The sequence below is a fragment of the Trifolium pratense genome, linkage group LG5 (assembly GCF_020283565.1).
Source record: "Trifolium pratense cultivar HEN17-A07 linkage group LG5, ARS_RC_1.1, whole genome shotgun sequence".
Taxonomy (NCBI): Eukaryota; Viridiplantae; Streptophyta; class Magnoliopsida; order Fabales; family Fabaceae; genus Trifolium; species Trifolium pratense.
In genome coordinates this window covers 5,450,667-5,469,690 of record NC_060063.1, presented here as the reverse complement: position 1 = coordinate 5,469,690, position 19,024 = coordinate 5,450,667, and the positions used below count along the sequence as shown (strand labels likewise).

General features: G+C 33.5%; 2 protein-coding genes across 2 annotated transcripts; one reads left to right on the top strand and one right to left on the bottom strand.

Moving 5' to 3' along the window:
* The first annotated feature begins 15,487 nt into the window (after positions 1-15,487).
* LOC123885909 (protein MAIN-LIKE 1-like) lies at positions 15,488-16,906 on the top strand. Its single transcript, XM_045935248.1, has 2 exons — positions 15,488-15,955; positions 16,241-16,906. Exons 1-2 carry the CDS (start codon positions 15,488-15,490, stop codon positions 16,904-16,906), a joined length of 1,134 nt encoding a protein of 377 aa, XP_045791204.1.
* Positions 16,907-17,805: 899 nt separating this feature from the next.
* On the bottom strand, positions 17,806-18,342 carry LOC123885908. Its single transcript, XM_045935247.1, has one exon. The coding sequence runs from the start codon at positions 18,340-18,342 to the stop codon at positions 17,806-17,808; it is 537 nt and encodes a 178-aa protein (XP_045791203.1).
* Between the last annotated feature and the right edge of the window lie 682 nt (positions 18,343-19,024).

The following is a 19,024-nucleotide window of genomic DNA, read 5'->3' as shown; positions in this document are numbered from 1 at the left end:
CATCAGATATTGGATATTTTATATGAGACCGAAAGGAGTATAGTTTTATTGTATTTTATCTTGCTATTTTTATGTAAGAGAGGAGGTAGTATTTAGGTAATATAAATCTATCCAAATTTCGGTTTAAATATTTGTGTCATATGTTTATGAATTGAAAATTGAATTTGGAAAATATTGTATTGTCGTGGGCAAATTCGTCAGGAAAAGATTGACTAAATCTTGTAGTTGGTTTTTAAATTCATTTGATTAAGATGTGAACAAATATTAAGCGTTAATTGTAGTTAATTGTAGTGTTTTTTTTTTCTTAAGCGACCAATATTAGTTGTTAGTTTTTTAGATTAATAATTTTTCGCCTTTGTCTGGGGTTGAACCCTTAGCTCATACTAGTAGAGCTACTCAACCCACCCTAGTTGTTAATGGTAATTAGCTTTAGAGTTGACTTTATATAATAGTTTATATTATTATATTTTATGAAATGTTTGGTATTTATGAACAAATACTCTGCGGTGATATCTGGTCTCGTGGAACATTCCAAACAGCTCTTTATGAAAGATGTCAGGTTAGTTAAGTTTGTTTTGAATACGGAATTCACTTAGAATTTTCTTATGCTTAGGTTTGTTTGGATTGACTTATTTGAGCTTACATATGCGCATAAGCACTCGTGTGACTGCTATGAAGAGCTTATAGAAACAACTTGTGATATGTTCATATTGCTTATTTCCATAAGCTCAGCTTATGAAAACAATTTATAGCTAATACGGAAACAGTTTGACTTTATTTTGTTTTATGTTGTAGAAATAGCTTATAAATAAGCATTTATATGATAAAAGTTGTTTCTATAAGCTATCATAGGGAGCTTAGTTAAAAAAGCTAAAAGCATCTTGTGAGCATTTCATATGCTATTTTTATAAGCCCTTTTAAACACTTACGCAGCTGCTCATGTCAGAAAAAATGTTATTTTGATTACAGGAAGCTTCCAAAGTATAATGTAACTGCCACACTGCAGGTATGTGTTGTGTTCTCTTGCTAAACTTCCAAAGTATAATCTGTGTCTTTCTTTAGCCATTACGCGTAATTGTTCCTGGTGTCATTCGAGCTCGGTCTATTAAATGGCTAGAAGCTAAGATGTGTATTTGACAAGCACAATAAATTCATGCATTAATGTATATCTGGGTTACCTCTCTTCTTTTTACCGTTTCGGTGAGTTACAAGAACATGTTTCTTTTTACCGTTTCGATGAGTTACAAGAACATGTTTTTGTTATTCACGATGAAAACCACAAACACGTTGAATTAACTTCTTTTTCCTTTTTTTTTTTAATTCAAACAGGTGTCTAAATTTGAATCTACTGAAAACCAAAAGACGTTCTTTCCTTGCATAATGATAAACCTGCCCACCCGTACTCAAATTTTTGCATATGCATTTCATTTGATGAATTTCACTTCCTAGCCCACAGTAAAACAATGTTAGGATTGTGGGCTCATACTTCCTAGCCCACAGTGTGGAAATTTATGTTAGGAAATTACTTATTTGTGATTAGGCAGAGAAAATATTCTATGATAGTTAGTTTTCAAGCAATAATAATAACTCTTGTGTTCTCTCTTAATTTGGGTTTCTATCAATTGGTCTGATATGCCGAATCTTCAAATGGAAGTATCTGAGTTTTGGATCTCAAACTATACGCCTAGGGTTCTACCCATAAATAAAACTATTATACTAGAAATTTGATTTCCTAATTCCCATTAAGGCTGTAAACTTGATGCATTTGTCTGCCAATTTAACGCAGGTAGCTCCTTACCGCGCATGTCCTTCTCATCTGGGAAAAATGACTAGAAATCCTAATTCTGTCGTACCCTAATTTTGTCCTACCCCATTTTTATCATTATTTTATTTCCATTATTTTATTATTATTTCAAAAATTCAAAAAAATATTATTTTTATATGCATTTTGTTGCTTCACCTTCAAGAAACCACATTTCACTATCAAAATTCCACTTTTACCCCAAATAAGGTCCACTCACCAAAATACCAATTTGACCAAAGTCAACACTACCAAAAAATATGGAATAAGTGACCAAAAAATATACCAAAAACACCAAAAAGGGAATATACCAAAACAATTATTGCACACCTCCATTCCAACCTAGAATGTTCTAGAAGGTAGCCACCTCATCAATTTTCGTGATCCCCTCCAATCATTGGATAAGGATCATGATTGGAAGCAATAAAACTACCACTATAACTCCAAAAATTCCCAAAAATGCCACTCATGAGAAAATTCTTTTTTCACCCTTTTTAACCTAATTCCTTCAGCCTAGAATGTTCCTATTGTCTCTATATAAGCAGCAGAGAAGAGAGGAATAGAGGTTGGATTTTCTGAAGAGTTAGAATCACCAAAAATCTCTTTTTTTTTCACCATTTTTTCCATTTTTCGAAATCCATACAAACATCATTCAAGTTTCAATTTTTCTTCACAAAACTCTTCTAATACATCTCAGTAGTGAAACACACAAGAAAAACGAAGAAAAAACGTCAATAGAAGCTCACCCAAAGTTCAAAAATAGCAAAGAAAAGAGTAGGTGTTAACCCACCTAAACAAGCCTCAAAACAAGTAGGTTTTTAAACGTTTTTTTACTCATGAACACCTACTGAAGCTTTTCCAACCCTTGATTTTGTTTAATTCGTACAAATGTGAATTTTAAAGTTTTTTGGGTTTTAAAGTTTCGAACTTTTTTTGAGATACAAACATCTTTTGAAAAATCTAAGTGTATATTCATGATCTACGCGGAAAACTGAGCAAAACGATATATTCTTTTTAAATTTTTGACGAAGAATTGATGTTGTTGTTGTTGAAGACGATGACATGGCGACGCGTCATCGGCTCCCTCCGTTTTTAAAACACAGCCGTTTGATTTTATTTAAAAGATCAAGGGCCGAGATCTGTTATGGGAATTTTAAATCCTGACTGCCTGATTTAATCTAAAGGCTCAGATATGTGACGTCTACTGTGCGCCTCTGTGCTCATGCCACACTGGATCATATCCTGCTTATCCTTTTTTTGTTTGGACGAATTAGATCTTGGGTTGGGCCTGGTGTTGCAGATTGCTATTGCTTCAGCCCCAGAACCCATTCTTGCACCCCCAGTTACGTTTTACTTATTTTTTAGTGCTTATTTATATAAGTGCTTATTCAAATAAGAGCTTATTCACATAAGTGCTTATTTAAATAAGTGCTTATCATTTAGAAATGATTATTTGAGTTGTTGATTAATTAGTCAATTAATTAAACACTTGATTAAGTGAGTAACCATTTAAGTTGTTTAATTAAAAGTGCTTAAGTTACTAAGTGCTTAAATGGTTAAACACTTAAATAAGTGATTGTTAGTTAAATGATTAATTAATCAAAACTTCTCAAGCTTATTTTAATAAGTTCATGTTTGGATTATTTACTTGATTTAATACTTTCATCTCAAGTTTGTTTCTCAAAAACACTTCTTTACTTGAAAAACCCCACAATTAAAATAAATGGAATGAAAAAGGGTTAGTCTGACGTATCACTTTCTTCCCCGAATAATTCGAGACCCCGACGTATGGCTCGTGACTCGAATTATTCCCATTCTTATTTTTTTTCTCTAAATAATCATGATTAAGCAAAATTGATCGGTTGATAAAAGCTTCAGTCATGCATATATTTATTGTTATATTATATCTGTTTGCTTTATTTCTTGGTAATCTTGCTTAAACATATCAAACTAAATCATAAATGGAATGAAAAAGGGTTAGTCTGACGTATGACTTTCTTTCTCCGAATGATTCGAGACCCTGACGTATGGCTCGTGACTTGAATCATTCTCATTCCCAAACACTAAAAAACGTTAAAACACTTCGTTACCCGCTTCATCTTTTCTTTTGACTTTCTTAAATCAAATAAAAGAACTTAAGCATAATCAGAATGAAAAGGGGCTAGTCTGACGTATGGCTTTCTTCCCCGGATAGTTTGAGACCCTGACATATGGCTCGTGACTCGAATTATCCTCATTTTCGGACGTTTTCATTAAAACTCCTAAAATCAACTCAACACACTCAAACCATTTTCACTGCCCACGCGCGCAGTAAAAGTAAAACTTTTTCCATAAAACGGGTGACGTTTTCGTCCTTTCTCCGTAACACAAACAACGCTTAAGCCTCCACTTTACGAGCATACAAGCAGCGTTTAAATACGAGAATGCGACATTCTTCGTAATACAAACCACGCTTAAGCCTCCAAAGTGCGAGCATACAAGCAGCGTTTAAATACGAGAATGCGACTTAGACGTCATGCGTCTAAAAACAACCAACCCACAAACATTTTTTACCCTGAACTACGAAACCCAAATTTTCCCATTGCACCTGGGAATACGTAGGAGCAAGATTCAACATCTTGTCGGGCACAATAATAAAAAACAAACCTTTTTCCCCGTATCCACAATCACATAAATAATAATAAAAAATAACTTATCTATCGATGAAGCAAGGAACAAGTAATCAAGCAAACATTAAAAAACACATTAAAACAAACAAACATTTCCCTCTAAAAGGTTTCCATTGAGTACAACGGATGTGAGGGGTGCTAATACCTTCCCCTCGCATAACCAACTCCCGAACCCATTTCTCACCCTCAAGGTTTTCTTGATATTTTCCTTTCCCTTTTTTGGGATAAATAAAATTCGGTGCGACTCTGTTATTTTTCGAGTGTTCACACTCGAGGATTATTTTTCACGCTGCGACAATAGATAGCTCCTTACCGCGCATGATACATGTGTTATTTTTAACGCAGGTAGCTCCTTACCGCACATGTCCTGCTCATCTGGTAAAAATGACTAGAAATCCTAATTCTTGCATATACTGTGTAGGTAAAAATTAGTGGTTATGCAGGATTAGGTGGTGGCACAGTGGCAGAGGAATTGAGAGAGCAGATGTGTCGGTATGATACATCATCTCCAATCATGCATCAATTCATTATCAATTTTCATGCATTGACATCACCATTAATCTTATGAAAATATTCATAGACAAACAACAATGTTACTCAACCAACCATAACACATCATCTACATCATAAGGATAAGATAACATGGTTTAATTTATCTTAAACCTCACCCAACTCCATTCTCTAACACTCCCCAAAATCCTCTAGTTATTGGTTACTAACTTCGTTTTATTTCCAAAACAACTTCTCCTAATTAACCACCAAGTTTATCATAGAAAAGTAGTGATTTAAACTCCCATAAACTCACCTAACGATTAGGAATAGGTAGCCTAAGTATTAGGAATCAATTGGACCTCAAAAACATGATTTTTCTCAAGTTATGACAGTTTCAATCGATTTGGCGGACAGACAATTTTGAAAAACAGCTGCTCAATGCATGGATCATAACTTCAGATACGAGCATCCGATTGAGACGCGTGAACATGTGTTGAAAAGCTAAAGAGAAGAGTTACAACTTTCATGTTGACGACAAAAACCAATTCAGAGCGCAAAAGGATAAAAAATTACGTTTTCTCTTCAGACCTTATAAAAAGACAGTTTTTCTTAAACTATAAAAATTGAATCTTTGATTTTCCAAAATCCCAATGTGAATTCCATTAGTCCCACTAATCAACACTCATGATATTTGAACCTCAACAACATCATTTCATCGACAATCAACACCAAATCACCAAGGTTCATCATTAATTCATAAAATCATATAAAACCCATTTCTCTCAAAACAACACAACAATATTGCATGTATTTTCTCATATATATGATTCAAACATGAATTCTAAAAGCACCAACAAGATTATTCACAACAAAAGCAATAATCTACACCCAAGGGTTCTACCCACTTTCAACCATTATCCACCTAGTCTACCCATAAATAAAACTTCCCGATGTTTTCTCTCCCGACCCCCGTGTTTCTTTTATACCCCTGAATTTCCAATTTTGCCCTTAAAAAAACTTGGTTTGTAGAAACTGAAGTTTTTTTTTGCTTGAAAACAAATTTCGGTTTCTAAAAACCGAAATTTACTCTGAATTTGCACTAGAAAAAATTCGTTTCTGCAAACCGAATTTTTTTGCAAGGGCAAAATTGAAATATTGAGGGTATAAAAGAATCACGGGGTCAGGAGAGAAAACATCAAACTTCCCTTACATCATGAAATTGGAGAAATGATGGAAAGGCCTGATGATCACTCTAGAGCTCCTCTCCTTCCTCTTATGTTCTTCTCTTTTCTTCAAAAACATTTTTCTTTCTCTCTTCTTCTCTTCTTCCTCTTATTTCTCATCTTTTCTTCTCTCTACCTCCTTCTCAATCTCAAAATTATGACCTTGAAACCTAGCCGAATCCGCCGCCCGCCATTTTCTATCTAACCAAGCACCACCACCAACCTCTTTTGCTCATCTCCATCATCCAAACTACGATGCAACCATGTAGCATTCATTCTGGTGGTGCGTTAGCATCTTACGACGTCGTCACCACCAAAAAGCCCCTTCTGGGTGGTTCTATAGCAGTCTTCTTCCGCCGTCAAGCACTACTCTACTACAATCCGATCTAGACCTTAATCGATCCTGGCTCGATTGTGCTTTGATCTTGTTCAGTCGGTTGCTTAGGTCGGAAAACCCATTTCGGGTCTGTTCACCGCCACTCCATTGGCGTAGTTGCGGTGGTTGGTTTTCATTTGTTGTTGTCGCGTCTGTGGATGAGTGCTCAGGTTGTTTGGTCGGCATTGATCCTCTGTTTTGTGTTTCGTCGGAGATGCTTCAAGGAGAAGCCGTCATATGGTTGTTGTTCAATAATGGCGTTGATTCGGGTCACCGTCATAAGTTTGGACAATCGGTTAGGTCTATATACCCAGTTTTTTAATTTTTTTCCTTTTTTTTTTTAATATAATAAAGAAATATGGGCAATGGATGGGGTAAAGACTGTTTTATCCCCTGATGTCTAAATGTTCTTTACCTTATAAATTTTTTTTATCACCTCTCTCTCTCTTTAACTTAATTAACCTCATATAGCCATAAATTACCATTTTACCTTCCACTAAAATGGGCTCATACATAACCAAACACTAGCCCAATAAATAGACATCCTAAATAATACATAAACATGCCAATTAATTAAATTAACATAAAATACCAAATTAATAAATTTGGGGCGTTACACTTATATTGAAAGAGATTTGTTCGACAATATAGATAATAAGTTGTCATTCAACGATTTCAAAACTTGAAACCGCGGAGTGAAAAATTGTAAAACATATATAAGTAATTTTTTTAGTACAATTTAATTTATATGTATATATAAATTAAAATATTGATTAAAAATGTGCACCCTTGGACCAGGGTCCGAGCACCACCACTGGTAATGAGCCAAGTCTCCCCATAAATGAAATGGACCCCGATAAATTCTTGGGCATCTTTGTCTGACAATCTCTGTATCCATGGAAGTCTTCCAGCAAAATTGGATCCAGGTCCAGTACACTTATATTCTGCGTAGAATACGCTCCTGCATTTATGCACAAAGAAATACATACAATAAGTCTTTTAGCATTGCATTTGCATAATTTGTATGAAGGCAAGGTATAGTTAGTACTAACAAGTGGTGGTCACCGTCGTCCATAGTGTCAACCCATCCTTGAGGGAGAACAAGACTGTCCATGTAGGTATAAGAGAAAATTACTCTCGAGTAATCTCCCCATGGTCTTCCCAAATAAACTTTACCACTCCCTATTACTTTGCTTTTTAATATTGAAAATCCACTATCATCAGTTGTCAAACTTGAGCGCTTTTGAGCTGTGATAAAGCTTACATTTTGCGCTATGGAATTTATAGTGCAGCCCTGCATCAAGAAAACATGATTAAACAACAAACAAACATGATTAAGCAACAAATAATTTTTAAATGGAAGAATAATACCTGGTAAAGGGACCTCCCATTTCCAAAGATAAAATCAATGGTGCCTTGAATTTTGCAACCTTTGCAACATAATAGAATTTGTGAGACTCATTTATAAAGATGTAGAGTTATTGATGACATGTGGAGTTATTTGTGGGACCCATTTAGAATTTTTTAAGAGGTGCTGAGTTGAAGAGATTGAGTGCTTATTATGTACTATTATTAAAAAATTATAAATAAGTGATATGTACACGCGGAACCCACTTAGGCACTCAAAATTAGATTTCTCCATTGTGGATGCTCTAACGGCCAACTCCCCACACTACTAATTAATCAGAAGTAAACATAACTTTTCGTAGTAATAAGATAAAATATAATAGTAAATTAAGTATGGGGTATCACATTATTTAGTCATAATTTGAACTCAATTATGTTTTAATAATCCATCTTTAAATAAAAGTCATTAGTCACTAGAATCTATCTAAGTGGTTAATTTCAGATATACACTTTGTTAAATTTCTACTTTTAGCTAGCTTAATATGTGTCATAACTTTCCGTTATTATTTAATGTTGTGGTTAATTCATAGATCAATAATCAACAAACAATAACTGTACGATTATAGATCATTAGATCAAGAAGTTAAGGAAAATTAGATATTATTTTTTAAAAACTTGAAGTGATTATAAAATCAAAACTTGAAAATTAGGGTGCACTTAAATTGAAAAAATTTATAATAATAATTCAAAAATGGAATAGACATTGGATATATAAGTACATGCTTAAGAAAGAAAGAAAAAAAATCAATTGTTTTTATCAAAGTTTGGTTCACAATAAGGTGGTGGAGAAGAAGAGTAACTATCTGCAGCAGCAGAAATCACAATAATGAAGAAGAGTAGCATTGCCATCGGTAGAGGAGGAGAAAACAGATGGAACGAAGGAAAATAAGAAGAGAATTTGTTGATATTATGTTTATGTCAAATGTAGAATGAAAGAGGTATATATAGAAGTTTTCGTAATAGCTATCATTATCATGTAGGACCATTCATATATTTTATTCATATCAACTAACATGAATGTGTAATATATGATTTGGAATAAATATGTTGCATGTTGCAGTGAATTATTTTAATTAACAACAATTACACTGTTCTAACTTCACTATGCATTAAGTCACTAGGTTTGGTCTAGTGGTGAGGGGTTTGAGCAATACATTATAAGTCTTGAGTTCGATTTTCAGCTCATTATAAACCAAAAAAAAAATTTCATCATGCATTAAAAAAGCAAAATTACACTGTTCTATAACATAAAGTAATTATATTATATAGTATAATTATTATAAAGTTTTTTTACTCAATCCAATGACTATTTCATTTTTCAGGGACTAGACAAAAACAATTTTCATTAACACCGTTCATTTTTGAAATTTTTAAAACCGGACAAATTGAGGATCAAGGGACTAGAGAAAAACAAACTTGATGAAATGCTAATGCATTAGTCAAAACTAAAAGCCCCCTCAAAACTAAAAAAGGAAAAATGATGAATGAAAAATGAGTGGGACGTATTTCTTTCTTTTAGCGAGTGAGTGTGGTTTGTTCCTTTGTGGTGGGTGTAATAAAAGTAAATGAAGTTTTTTAACTAATATAACTTATATCAAGTTTCTATTGGATGATAGATCGATGTAGCACTAATCAAATGTGAACATCACAACATGATGACTTGTGACCACAACCTTTCTTTCTTTTTCCTTTTTTTTTTTTTTGACCAAAAGGTATATTGAGGGGATCCAGAAGCAGGGTGACAATTTTAGGTAGATAAGCACATAATGACTTGTATATATATTGCATGCATGGAAACATATAAGATTTGTGGGTCAGCATAATTTTAATAACAGCTTATTTGTCTTAGTTTTTTTTTATAAGAAAAAATTGAATTATAAGAAGTACTGGGTGTATTTAAACCTTACAATTCAAAGAAAAAATAAATCGTTAGATGCTTAAAATGCATACTAACGAGTCATTATACCAATCAGAAAATATAAAAGAAGAAATATTCCCTATTCGTCGTATAAATCAAAACCAGGAAATAAACATAATTTGATCCACTAAGAAAGACAAAATAACCACTTCTCCTCTAAACATGATGTTATTGCGTGCACACCATAGACTCCAAATGGTTGCTAACCAAATTATATGTCTTACTTTCTTATGCTTCACCAAACTGCCAAAAGTATTAAAATGCTTCCATCCTTCTTCAAAGGGTATGAATTCCACATTCAACCACCTAAAAATTTTCTTCCATACTTGTAATGAAAAAGAGCAATTAAAAAATAAATGGTCGATGTCTTCTTCTCGGAAACAAAACGCGCAACTAAATTCATGAGGATTGACAATAATATTTTTTCTCACCAAAGCCATACGTGTTGGAAGTCTTGCTAATAATAACCGCCATCCGAAAATGCTCACTTTGAAAGGAACATCATTCGCCCATAAATTTTGTAGCGCATCCACAACGTTACTGTCAAAAGTCGTTTGTGCGTCGCGATTTTGAAGGAAAGCATAAGTTGAACGCACCGAAAAATGCCGGCATGGTTTGGCGTTGGACTAATATTTGTCAACATGCATGTTAGTTCTGATAAAGCTTCCATCTCGATTGATAGCAATTCCTCTACCCATCTCGGTTGATAAAGCTTATTTGTCTTAGTTACTTACAAACAAGTTGTTGCTTGATCGGTTGTTTAATAAAGGTGTTTGCTATTCAAAAATAGATAAAAATTAGTAGAAGGTAATTGTGTCTTAAGACATTACAAGAATAAAGAATTTTGGCAACAATATATTTTCAACAAAAATCTTTTTAAATTGTTGTAATATGATTTTGTTTTCTCAACAATATTATTATTGCTATAAAAAATGACTTATCTCAACAACAACTAAAAATACTTAATTAAAAATAAATAAATTAAAATACCAACCACTATTAACTCCACTCATCCATAATTATAAAAAAAAAAACATTCCCACTTATCCATCACGTTCAAACATAGAAAGTTCACTTCTCCACCTATTAATTTGGGATAACCGTATGACCCACCATCACCATCACCATCATGGTGCAACTATGATATATGAAACAATCTTCCTCTTTTTTACCATGTTTTTAGAGAATTTGTTATTTAATAGCCTAGTGATAACTACTATAAATTTATTAATCTAAAAGTGCATTTCATCAACCGTATAAATTAAATATCAATTCATCCCTCAAAGTTCACTCATTTTTTTTATGGAATTTTCATACCTCACGGGAACTATGTAAAAATAAAAAAAAATTTAAGAAAAATGATTGAATTGTGAAATTAAATGCAGTTCACATGATAAAAGTTGAAGATGTTGGAATATGTAGTTGTGTTGTTGGTTTGTTTGAAGTTTCACATTGCTTAGGTTCCGGAATGTGAAGTGTATAAATATGTGAGGACAACCTCACCCTATAACATGGTATCAAAGCCGGGTTAAGGACTGTAATATGGACATTGGACCCAGGACCACGCTAGGCGTGAGGGTGAGTGTTGGAATATGTAGTTGTGTTGTTGGTTTGTTTGAAGTCCCACATTGCTTAGGTTCCGTGAAGTGTATAAATATGTGAGGGCAACCTCACCCTATAACATGGTATCAAAGCCGGGTTAAGGACTGTAATATGGACATTGGACCCAGGACCACGCTAGGCATGAGGGTGGGTGTTGGAATATGTAGTTGTGTTGTTGGTTTGTTTGAAGTCTCACATTGCTTAGGTTCCGTGAAGTGTATAAATATGTGAGGGCAACTTCACCCTATGAGCTAACTTTTGGGATGAGATCCAAACATATTTAACTGGAGAGATATTTGAAATATTATTCGTATAGATTTGATCGTACAATTATCTATTTTTATCACCTATGCATGAGTTTCGCAACTATCTTCATGAAAAACCTAATTTTTAGCATTTTCCTAATTTTTTATTTATAAAGAGAATAAGAGCCTATTTGATTTACTTTTTAAAAACTGTTTTTTAGCAATTACACTTAGTTTAAAAATATGTTTGTAGCAAAATGTTTTTAAAACATAGCATGAAAACTGATTTACTATAAACAGTTTTTTTCATTTTCTCATTTCTAAAACAATTTTAGAAAGGGTTAAATATGCATAAGGTCTCTGTACTTACGAGTCATTTGAGTTTTAGTCCCTGCATTTTAAAAACATTTCATTTTGCCACTGTACTTTCATTTTACTTTAAAAATGGTCCCCGGACCTTTTTTTTGTTGTTGAAATAACACATTTTTGCTGATCTGTCACTGTTGACTGGACTTTAGAGTTGATGACTAATTTAATTTTGCAGTGAATCGATCAAAATACCCTTAAATAAGTAATTTTTTAAAAGTAAAATAAAATTGACACATCATAAAAAATGTGTCACTTCAACAAAAAATGGGTTCAGGAACCATTTTTAAAGTAAAATGAAAGTGCAGTGGCAAAATGAAAGAATTTTAAAATGCAGGGATTAAAACTCAAATGACACGTAAGTGCAGGGACCTTTTGCATATTTAAACCTTTTAGAAAATAGGACTACCAAACAGCTTTTATTTTGTTTTGTTTCTTGAAAAGTGTTTCTAGAAGTTGATTTACAAAAACTAACCAAAAACTAAGACAATCATTTGTTTTGGTCTTTAAAAAAGACAATCACATACGAAAGACACTATCATTCATTTTTGCTTAACAACCATACGCAAGAAGAAGCTGGGCCCGCGAATCTCTTCTTACTTTTTGTTCTTTGAAAATTTGGTCTCTTTCATTCACATTAAAACTTTTCCTTACTCTACTTTATTTTCAATAACTTTCAAGTTTAGGTTTTTTTGTTTGTTCTTCTAAAAATATAGTTGTGGTTCAGTGTGTTTTTAAAATGATGTGCATTTACCAACTTGAGCGTATTGTAATGTTCGATATCAGAATGATGGGTATTTACTGTCCATTATGGCTCTTCGGTCGTTTTCCGCGCGACATCTATTGATAGCATTAACATGTTCATCAACGGTCTTGATCCAGCGTCGGGCTATATGTAATTGCATGTACAAAAGCCACCTCCCATTCACCGGAACAGAAGACCAGGCCGTTTCTAAGATTTTAGTGGCCTAAATGCGAATCACACTGTGGGCCCAAACTAATAATTGTATTATAAAAAAGTTAAATACTCAAAAAACATTAAACTTTTCATTTAATATCAAAATAATCATACAAAACAATTACTACGTGCAATCATGCAAAATCACGAATAATTGTGTTTACATCAATATGTTATATTAGAGAAAGCTACTGATGACTGATGAGTTGCAGTCTTGCGAGAAGAAAAGAAATTCATATGTGTAGTGATGAGAAGGTAGTACGAAAGATGTCTAAAAGAGAATATGATACTTGATATGAGTATGAGATACATACACAAAGATAATTTGATCATTAATACTTATATATCATTGTATCAACTCATCAATTATCAACCATATATATCAACTATCATTGTATCAAAATTCATACCCCCGGTCACTATTATAAACAGAAAACATTTTTTAGGTTAATTAAAAAAGTAATGTATCTGGTTAATAATGTAGAATAGATACATTATTTTTTCAATGAACCTAAAAAATTATTTTTTTGCTTATAATAATGATTGAACGGAGTAATTGATACTTGATTTATATGTCCACTGAGAGAGAAGCGATAGACAAAAGTAAGAATTTCGTTTGTTTTTGTTGGGCTTATTAGCACCTAAAAACACCAGAAATTATTTTTTTCTACCCCAACAATCTTCCATCTACCCCAACACAAATTTTTGAATGGACGAATATGCCCTCGTATATAAACTAAAACCGTAAAAAAATCATTTTCTACTCACCTCTCAAAAAAGTGTTCCGGTGTTGTGAAAGAGGAAATCGAGAGAGTAAGTGCCGATAACGAACCGGAACACTTTCGTTTAAGGATTCCGGTATTAATATTCATACCGGAATACTTAAATGAAAGTGTTCCCGTATGAATATTCTTACCGGAACACTTCAAAAATGGGTTCCGATATTCTATTTGTCAACTATTCCGCGTTTGTTAATATTTGCATATCGGAAGACTCAAACTCAAGAGTTCCGGTATGTATTTTTTGTTGGAAAAATATGACATAGAATTATTTCAATAATAATAAATCAATGAAATATTAGAACAAATAAATATGACTAATAATAAATTAAATTAGAGAAGAAGAAAAGCTTATCGATTTTGACTGAGGCGTGCAATGCACTGGGCTTAAGAGTATTTCGCCACCACAGGTAAATTACCCGGTGCAGTTGGTCTCATAGCTAATACCCTCCAGGATACAACAGTCACTTCTTGCTAGCACTGCACGTGAATTAGCAAGGTCTCATAGAACTACTTTTGGATGCTCGAGGGAACTTAATATTATATATTATTATTTTAGTAATAGAATTTGTTGTATCTCTTATTCATCTTCTTCTCTTCACCCTCTTCTCACTCACCCTCGTCCTTGTATATATACTATTGCCAATCAATCTCATAAGACAAAACCATAATTCTTAATTATTAGGATTAAAAAGCAACGTTACAATGTTCTTTAAAAAGCATAACCGAAAACCCACCCTTTTAATTAGGAATGATAACAATACAAAGGAATAAATAAAAAACGTGAGATGATTAATTCAAAGATAAATTAATTATATAATAATTAACTTTAAAATAAATTATTATATGAAAATTTCTTACATTTTTAAACTGTTTTGCATTTTTTATTAATGAATGTTGTTTTATTTTATCAGTGGCGCGTATAAGAGGATGTGATGGTAGAATTAGGCGTTCCGAAGATATCGGACATGAAGAGTTTCTACGGTGCCAGGCGGAGGAGCAACATGAGGAGGAGCTTGTGCCTGTGGTGCAGCCTGTTGCGCAGCCTGTGGTTTGGCCTGGAGGACCAATTGATACGAGTCTTCTGACACGGTATCATGAGCATGTTGCTCGTCATGTATGGTTTGGCGAGGTAATCAATTATTATTTATAGTTTTAGTTAAAGTTCAATTAAATGTATAGCAGTAGGATGTATCTTATGATCAATGTTTGGGGAAAGAATCTCAGGTAAAAAATTATGAAAAAATTCACCTAATATTTTGGTAACACTCGTAACCTAGTATTCTTATAAATAGCTATTGCATTTTGGTGGATAAACTTAAGTTGTAATTGTGGTAAACTTAAGTAGTAAATATGTATGGTTTTTATTAATTTTGGTGGGTGTTTATTAAAGAAATATTTTAATGAAAGGACAAAACTTATATGCATTTCAATATATGTAGGAATGTCATGGACCAAGAATTGAATTAAAGATAGCATATCTCGGTGGAAAACTAGCCCAATTGGTTCCTGATCAACATCCACCAATTGTTGAAGGTTGGATGACTACATCTGGGTTGAGTCCACTTGAGCGAACCAGTTGAACAAGGTCGATTCGAATCTTATATTCGCATTTGTTGAGAGATGGCACCCAGAGACATCGTCATTTCACATGTCGTTCGGTGAAATGACAATTACACTAGATGATGTTGCGTGTTTGTTGCATATTCCGATTAGGGGTAACTTTTACACACTGTCATCGTTCACAGAGGAAGAAGCTGCGACACTTGCAGCTGATTTGTTGGGTGTCAATGTTCAGTTTGCGGCCAGAGAGACAAGAAAGCAGCGAGGTAGATATTTTTCTCAACAATGGCTATTTGATAACTATATAAGGCAGTGTTCTGTTAAGAATTATGATTGTGCTGCTAGGTCGTATTTGTTGTTGTTGGTAGGCTGTACAATTTGCACTGACAAGAGTTATACACGCGTAGATGCAAAATATCTACTGATGTTTAGGGTTTTGTCTACATGTGGTAGATTTGATTGGGGTGCTATTGCGTTGGTTGAATTATATGATAACTTGAATGATGTTTCTGTATTTACCACAAAGGGGCTCGCTGCGTATGTGTCACTTTTACAGGTATTTAGTTTTAAATTTTAGTTTACTAAAATATTTCATGAGATGAGGTGTTGTTACTATATGTGTCTTGCCCTGCTGCTTTGCGTTGCCATGAGATGAGAAAGGACTAGGGAACCAATTTTGATACCGGACAAGACCTATGGGATATGGTTAGTAGTAAGTAGAAATTAAAATACAATAAAAAACATGATTAGGATCATTTCATCCTTTTAAAATTCTTTTAAAATTCTTGATGCATTATTATTTTTCAGCTTATTGAAATAATGAAAATTTTGGTTGTAACAGTGTTGGATTCACGAGTATTTCCCTAGCCTTAGAAGGCAGGCTGAGTCTGGTCTTGACTGTGATGTACCCGGTGCGAGTTTCCCTCGAGCTAGGAGGTGGAGGTATAGGCAAGGGAATGTGAAGCTTCTCGAATATCGACCAGTAATGGATGCATTGACCCCTGATGACATGATATGGCGTCCGTTTCAAAATCATAGAGCTGCACTTCCTTTTGACCTGGTGGGTATGTATAGTGGTTATCTGCGTGGGTGCACGGTAGTTCCTTACTTGCCTGAGAGATGTATCAAGCAGTTTGGCTACGTTCAATATATACCACTACCACCACCTCCAGCTCCTGCCATTGCTTTTGTTGATAACGACTGGATCGGTTATGACATCGTTGTTGATCGGATCGTTCAGCCGACACGTCCAGCGACATATGCTGCTGAGGCTGCAGCTGATTACTTGTCGTGGTACTATATAGTATCACATCCTAGAGTATGTCGCCATGTTGATGGACCGCATGGAGCACAACTAGTTCCACAGTATATGCCAGCACAAGATGATCCGATAGAAGCAGATGCACCAGCTCCAGCAGAAGATGACCTACAACACGAACGAATATGGAGAGGTACGATTGGTTCCGCGTTGGAGAGATTGGTCACGCGGTTAGATCTCGATAGATGAAGAGGAATTTGAAGATCTTTTTTTTGGCACTGGATGTGGCTCATGGTGAACATCCATGACTATTTTTTTTTTCGTGTTGTTATATTATTATTTTGAACACTGGTTTATGTACGTCTTTTTTATGACTGTTTTATGTACATGTGTACTTATTTTGAACACTGGTTGGTTTATGCAAAAGTTTAATCTGTGATAATTTTGATAACTTGGATTTTGTGTGATTGAATTTTCATTCTTATCACTTAAAATGGATGCAGGACATATGGTTTGATTTATGAGTGAATTTAATTATTATTGGTCGAAAAAATATGTTATCCAAATGCATTTCATGTAATTGTAGTAAAACTTGACCAGTACCATGTTATAAATTTAGTTTACACCGACGGATATGTTTTATTTTCTTCTTTGATTCATGACATAGGAGTAATATTTGCTACTTTGAATTAGAGAAAACTGGTGTTATCTAACTCTCTCTCTCTCCATATGTATCTATTCATATATTTTATTTTACAGTATTGCTATACATAGCAAAAATCATATCGCAAAGGTTTCAGGAAAAAAAATTGACTATTAGAAATTCTCCTTTTATTATATGGTATGCACACTACTCGTGAGAATTTCGCTTCTAACTTGTTCATATGATGTATAACATTTTTTATTTATTTTATGCATAAAATTGTACATGCCCATGGACTTTTAAGCTTCGTTAAGTGCATGGTTAAAGAATATATTTTAAATAGTTCACAAATTCTATTTTAATTTAATTAGTAGAAAGAATTAAATTGTGATATATCCATCGTACATTCACATGCTTGTCCCTAGATCACTTGAAAATAAGTAATATTTAATTGTTTGACATGAAATTAAAAATTAATCAATAGACATAACACCACTAGGAGGTTTCATCGGAGGCGTCCGTTTAAGTTTGACATCCAAGATGTTGCTTCATGTGAACGAAATTTCTTCCAATCAGTTGTAACTTCGGGCAACGGAAACCCCTTTGACATGTTTATCGGAACCCAATGATTTCCACCGACAAAACCGATACAAAAAAACCTTGTTGAAGAGGAATATGAATTCATCATAGGAAAGAAGGTCCGACTAGGTTTACCCAAAGTGACTAAAATAACATTATACCTATTTGCTACCAAGTAACCCATAGCAGGTATGGTGAAACATCTATTTGCTACCAGCGAATCTCTAACGCCCTGTAAACCTTGTCTGAATAATTTCTCATACAAACTGTTATTATTTCTCAGCTCTTCATGTAACTCTCGACGGACGATAGGCCAACCTTCCTCTGTGTAACCAAGTAAATATGCAACAGCTCTAAAACCACAATTTCCATCTCCTAACACTTCAATAATGTCAACAATATGTGGATGTATATGGGTAGGAAATTGCCCCAAATACTTCTGAGATGTCAGTTTTTTAGACATCTGTGATAGTTGCTTTTGAAATGGTTGAAATTGTTGCTCCTGAGATGGCTGAGATAGTTGTGTACGCAACCTCTTTGATGTACCTTGATTTATGTAGAAAAAAATAAGTTGAATATATAAAAATAAGAAATAAAAATATAAACAATAACTATATTATAAAAAATAAATTAGTTACCTTGTGAATCATTGTATTCTCTTTCAACATACAGTAAAAACTCTTTAAATTAATAATGTCAGAACCGGAGAAATTTATTAATTTAGAGAGTTATTAATTTATCAATAAATTAATAATTGTTATGAATAATATGTAATGAATGTCCATTATTGTGTAGGTTTTCTTGTCCCCTAAATGTGTCCTATAAATAGGACCCCTTTATTACAATGTAATGCACACCTTGAAGAGAATATACAAACTCTAATCTTTCTCTCTTCTCTCCTTCATCTCTATTCTTCTATATTCTTAGTTATGTTTAGATTAGTTTTATAACACGTTATCAGCACGATAGTCTCTCCCCTTTCAAGAAAGGTATAGCAACAAAGGGAAGTGACAATTTTATTTTATGTATGATTTTTTTATTCTATTCTTTCAGATAATTTTTGTCTTCTTGTTTTTTTTTATATTGATTCACAAACCTTCGATCCAGAAGTATCGTGGTGAAATTTTTGAAATATGAATCCTGAA

What these genes read in the sequence shown, in the direction of transcription:
- LOC123885909 (XM_045935248.1), top strand. Translation starts at nt 15,488, where the DNA reads ATGTCGTTCGGTGAAATGACAATTACACTAGATGATGTTGCGTGTTTG. An exon ending in CGTATGTGTCACTTTTACAG is followed by an intron (nt 15,956 to 16,240) that starts GTATTTAGTTTT and finishes TGGTTGTAACAG; the next exon opens with TGTTGGATTCACGAGTATTT.
- LOC123885908 (XM_045935247.1), bottom strand. Translation starts at nt 18,342, where the DNA reads ATGTCTAAAAAACTGACATCTCAGAAGTATTTGGGGCAATTTCCTACC.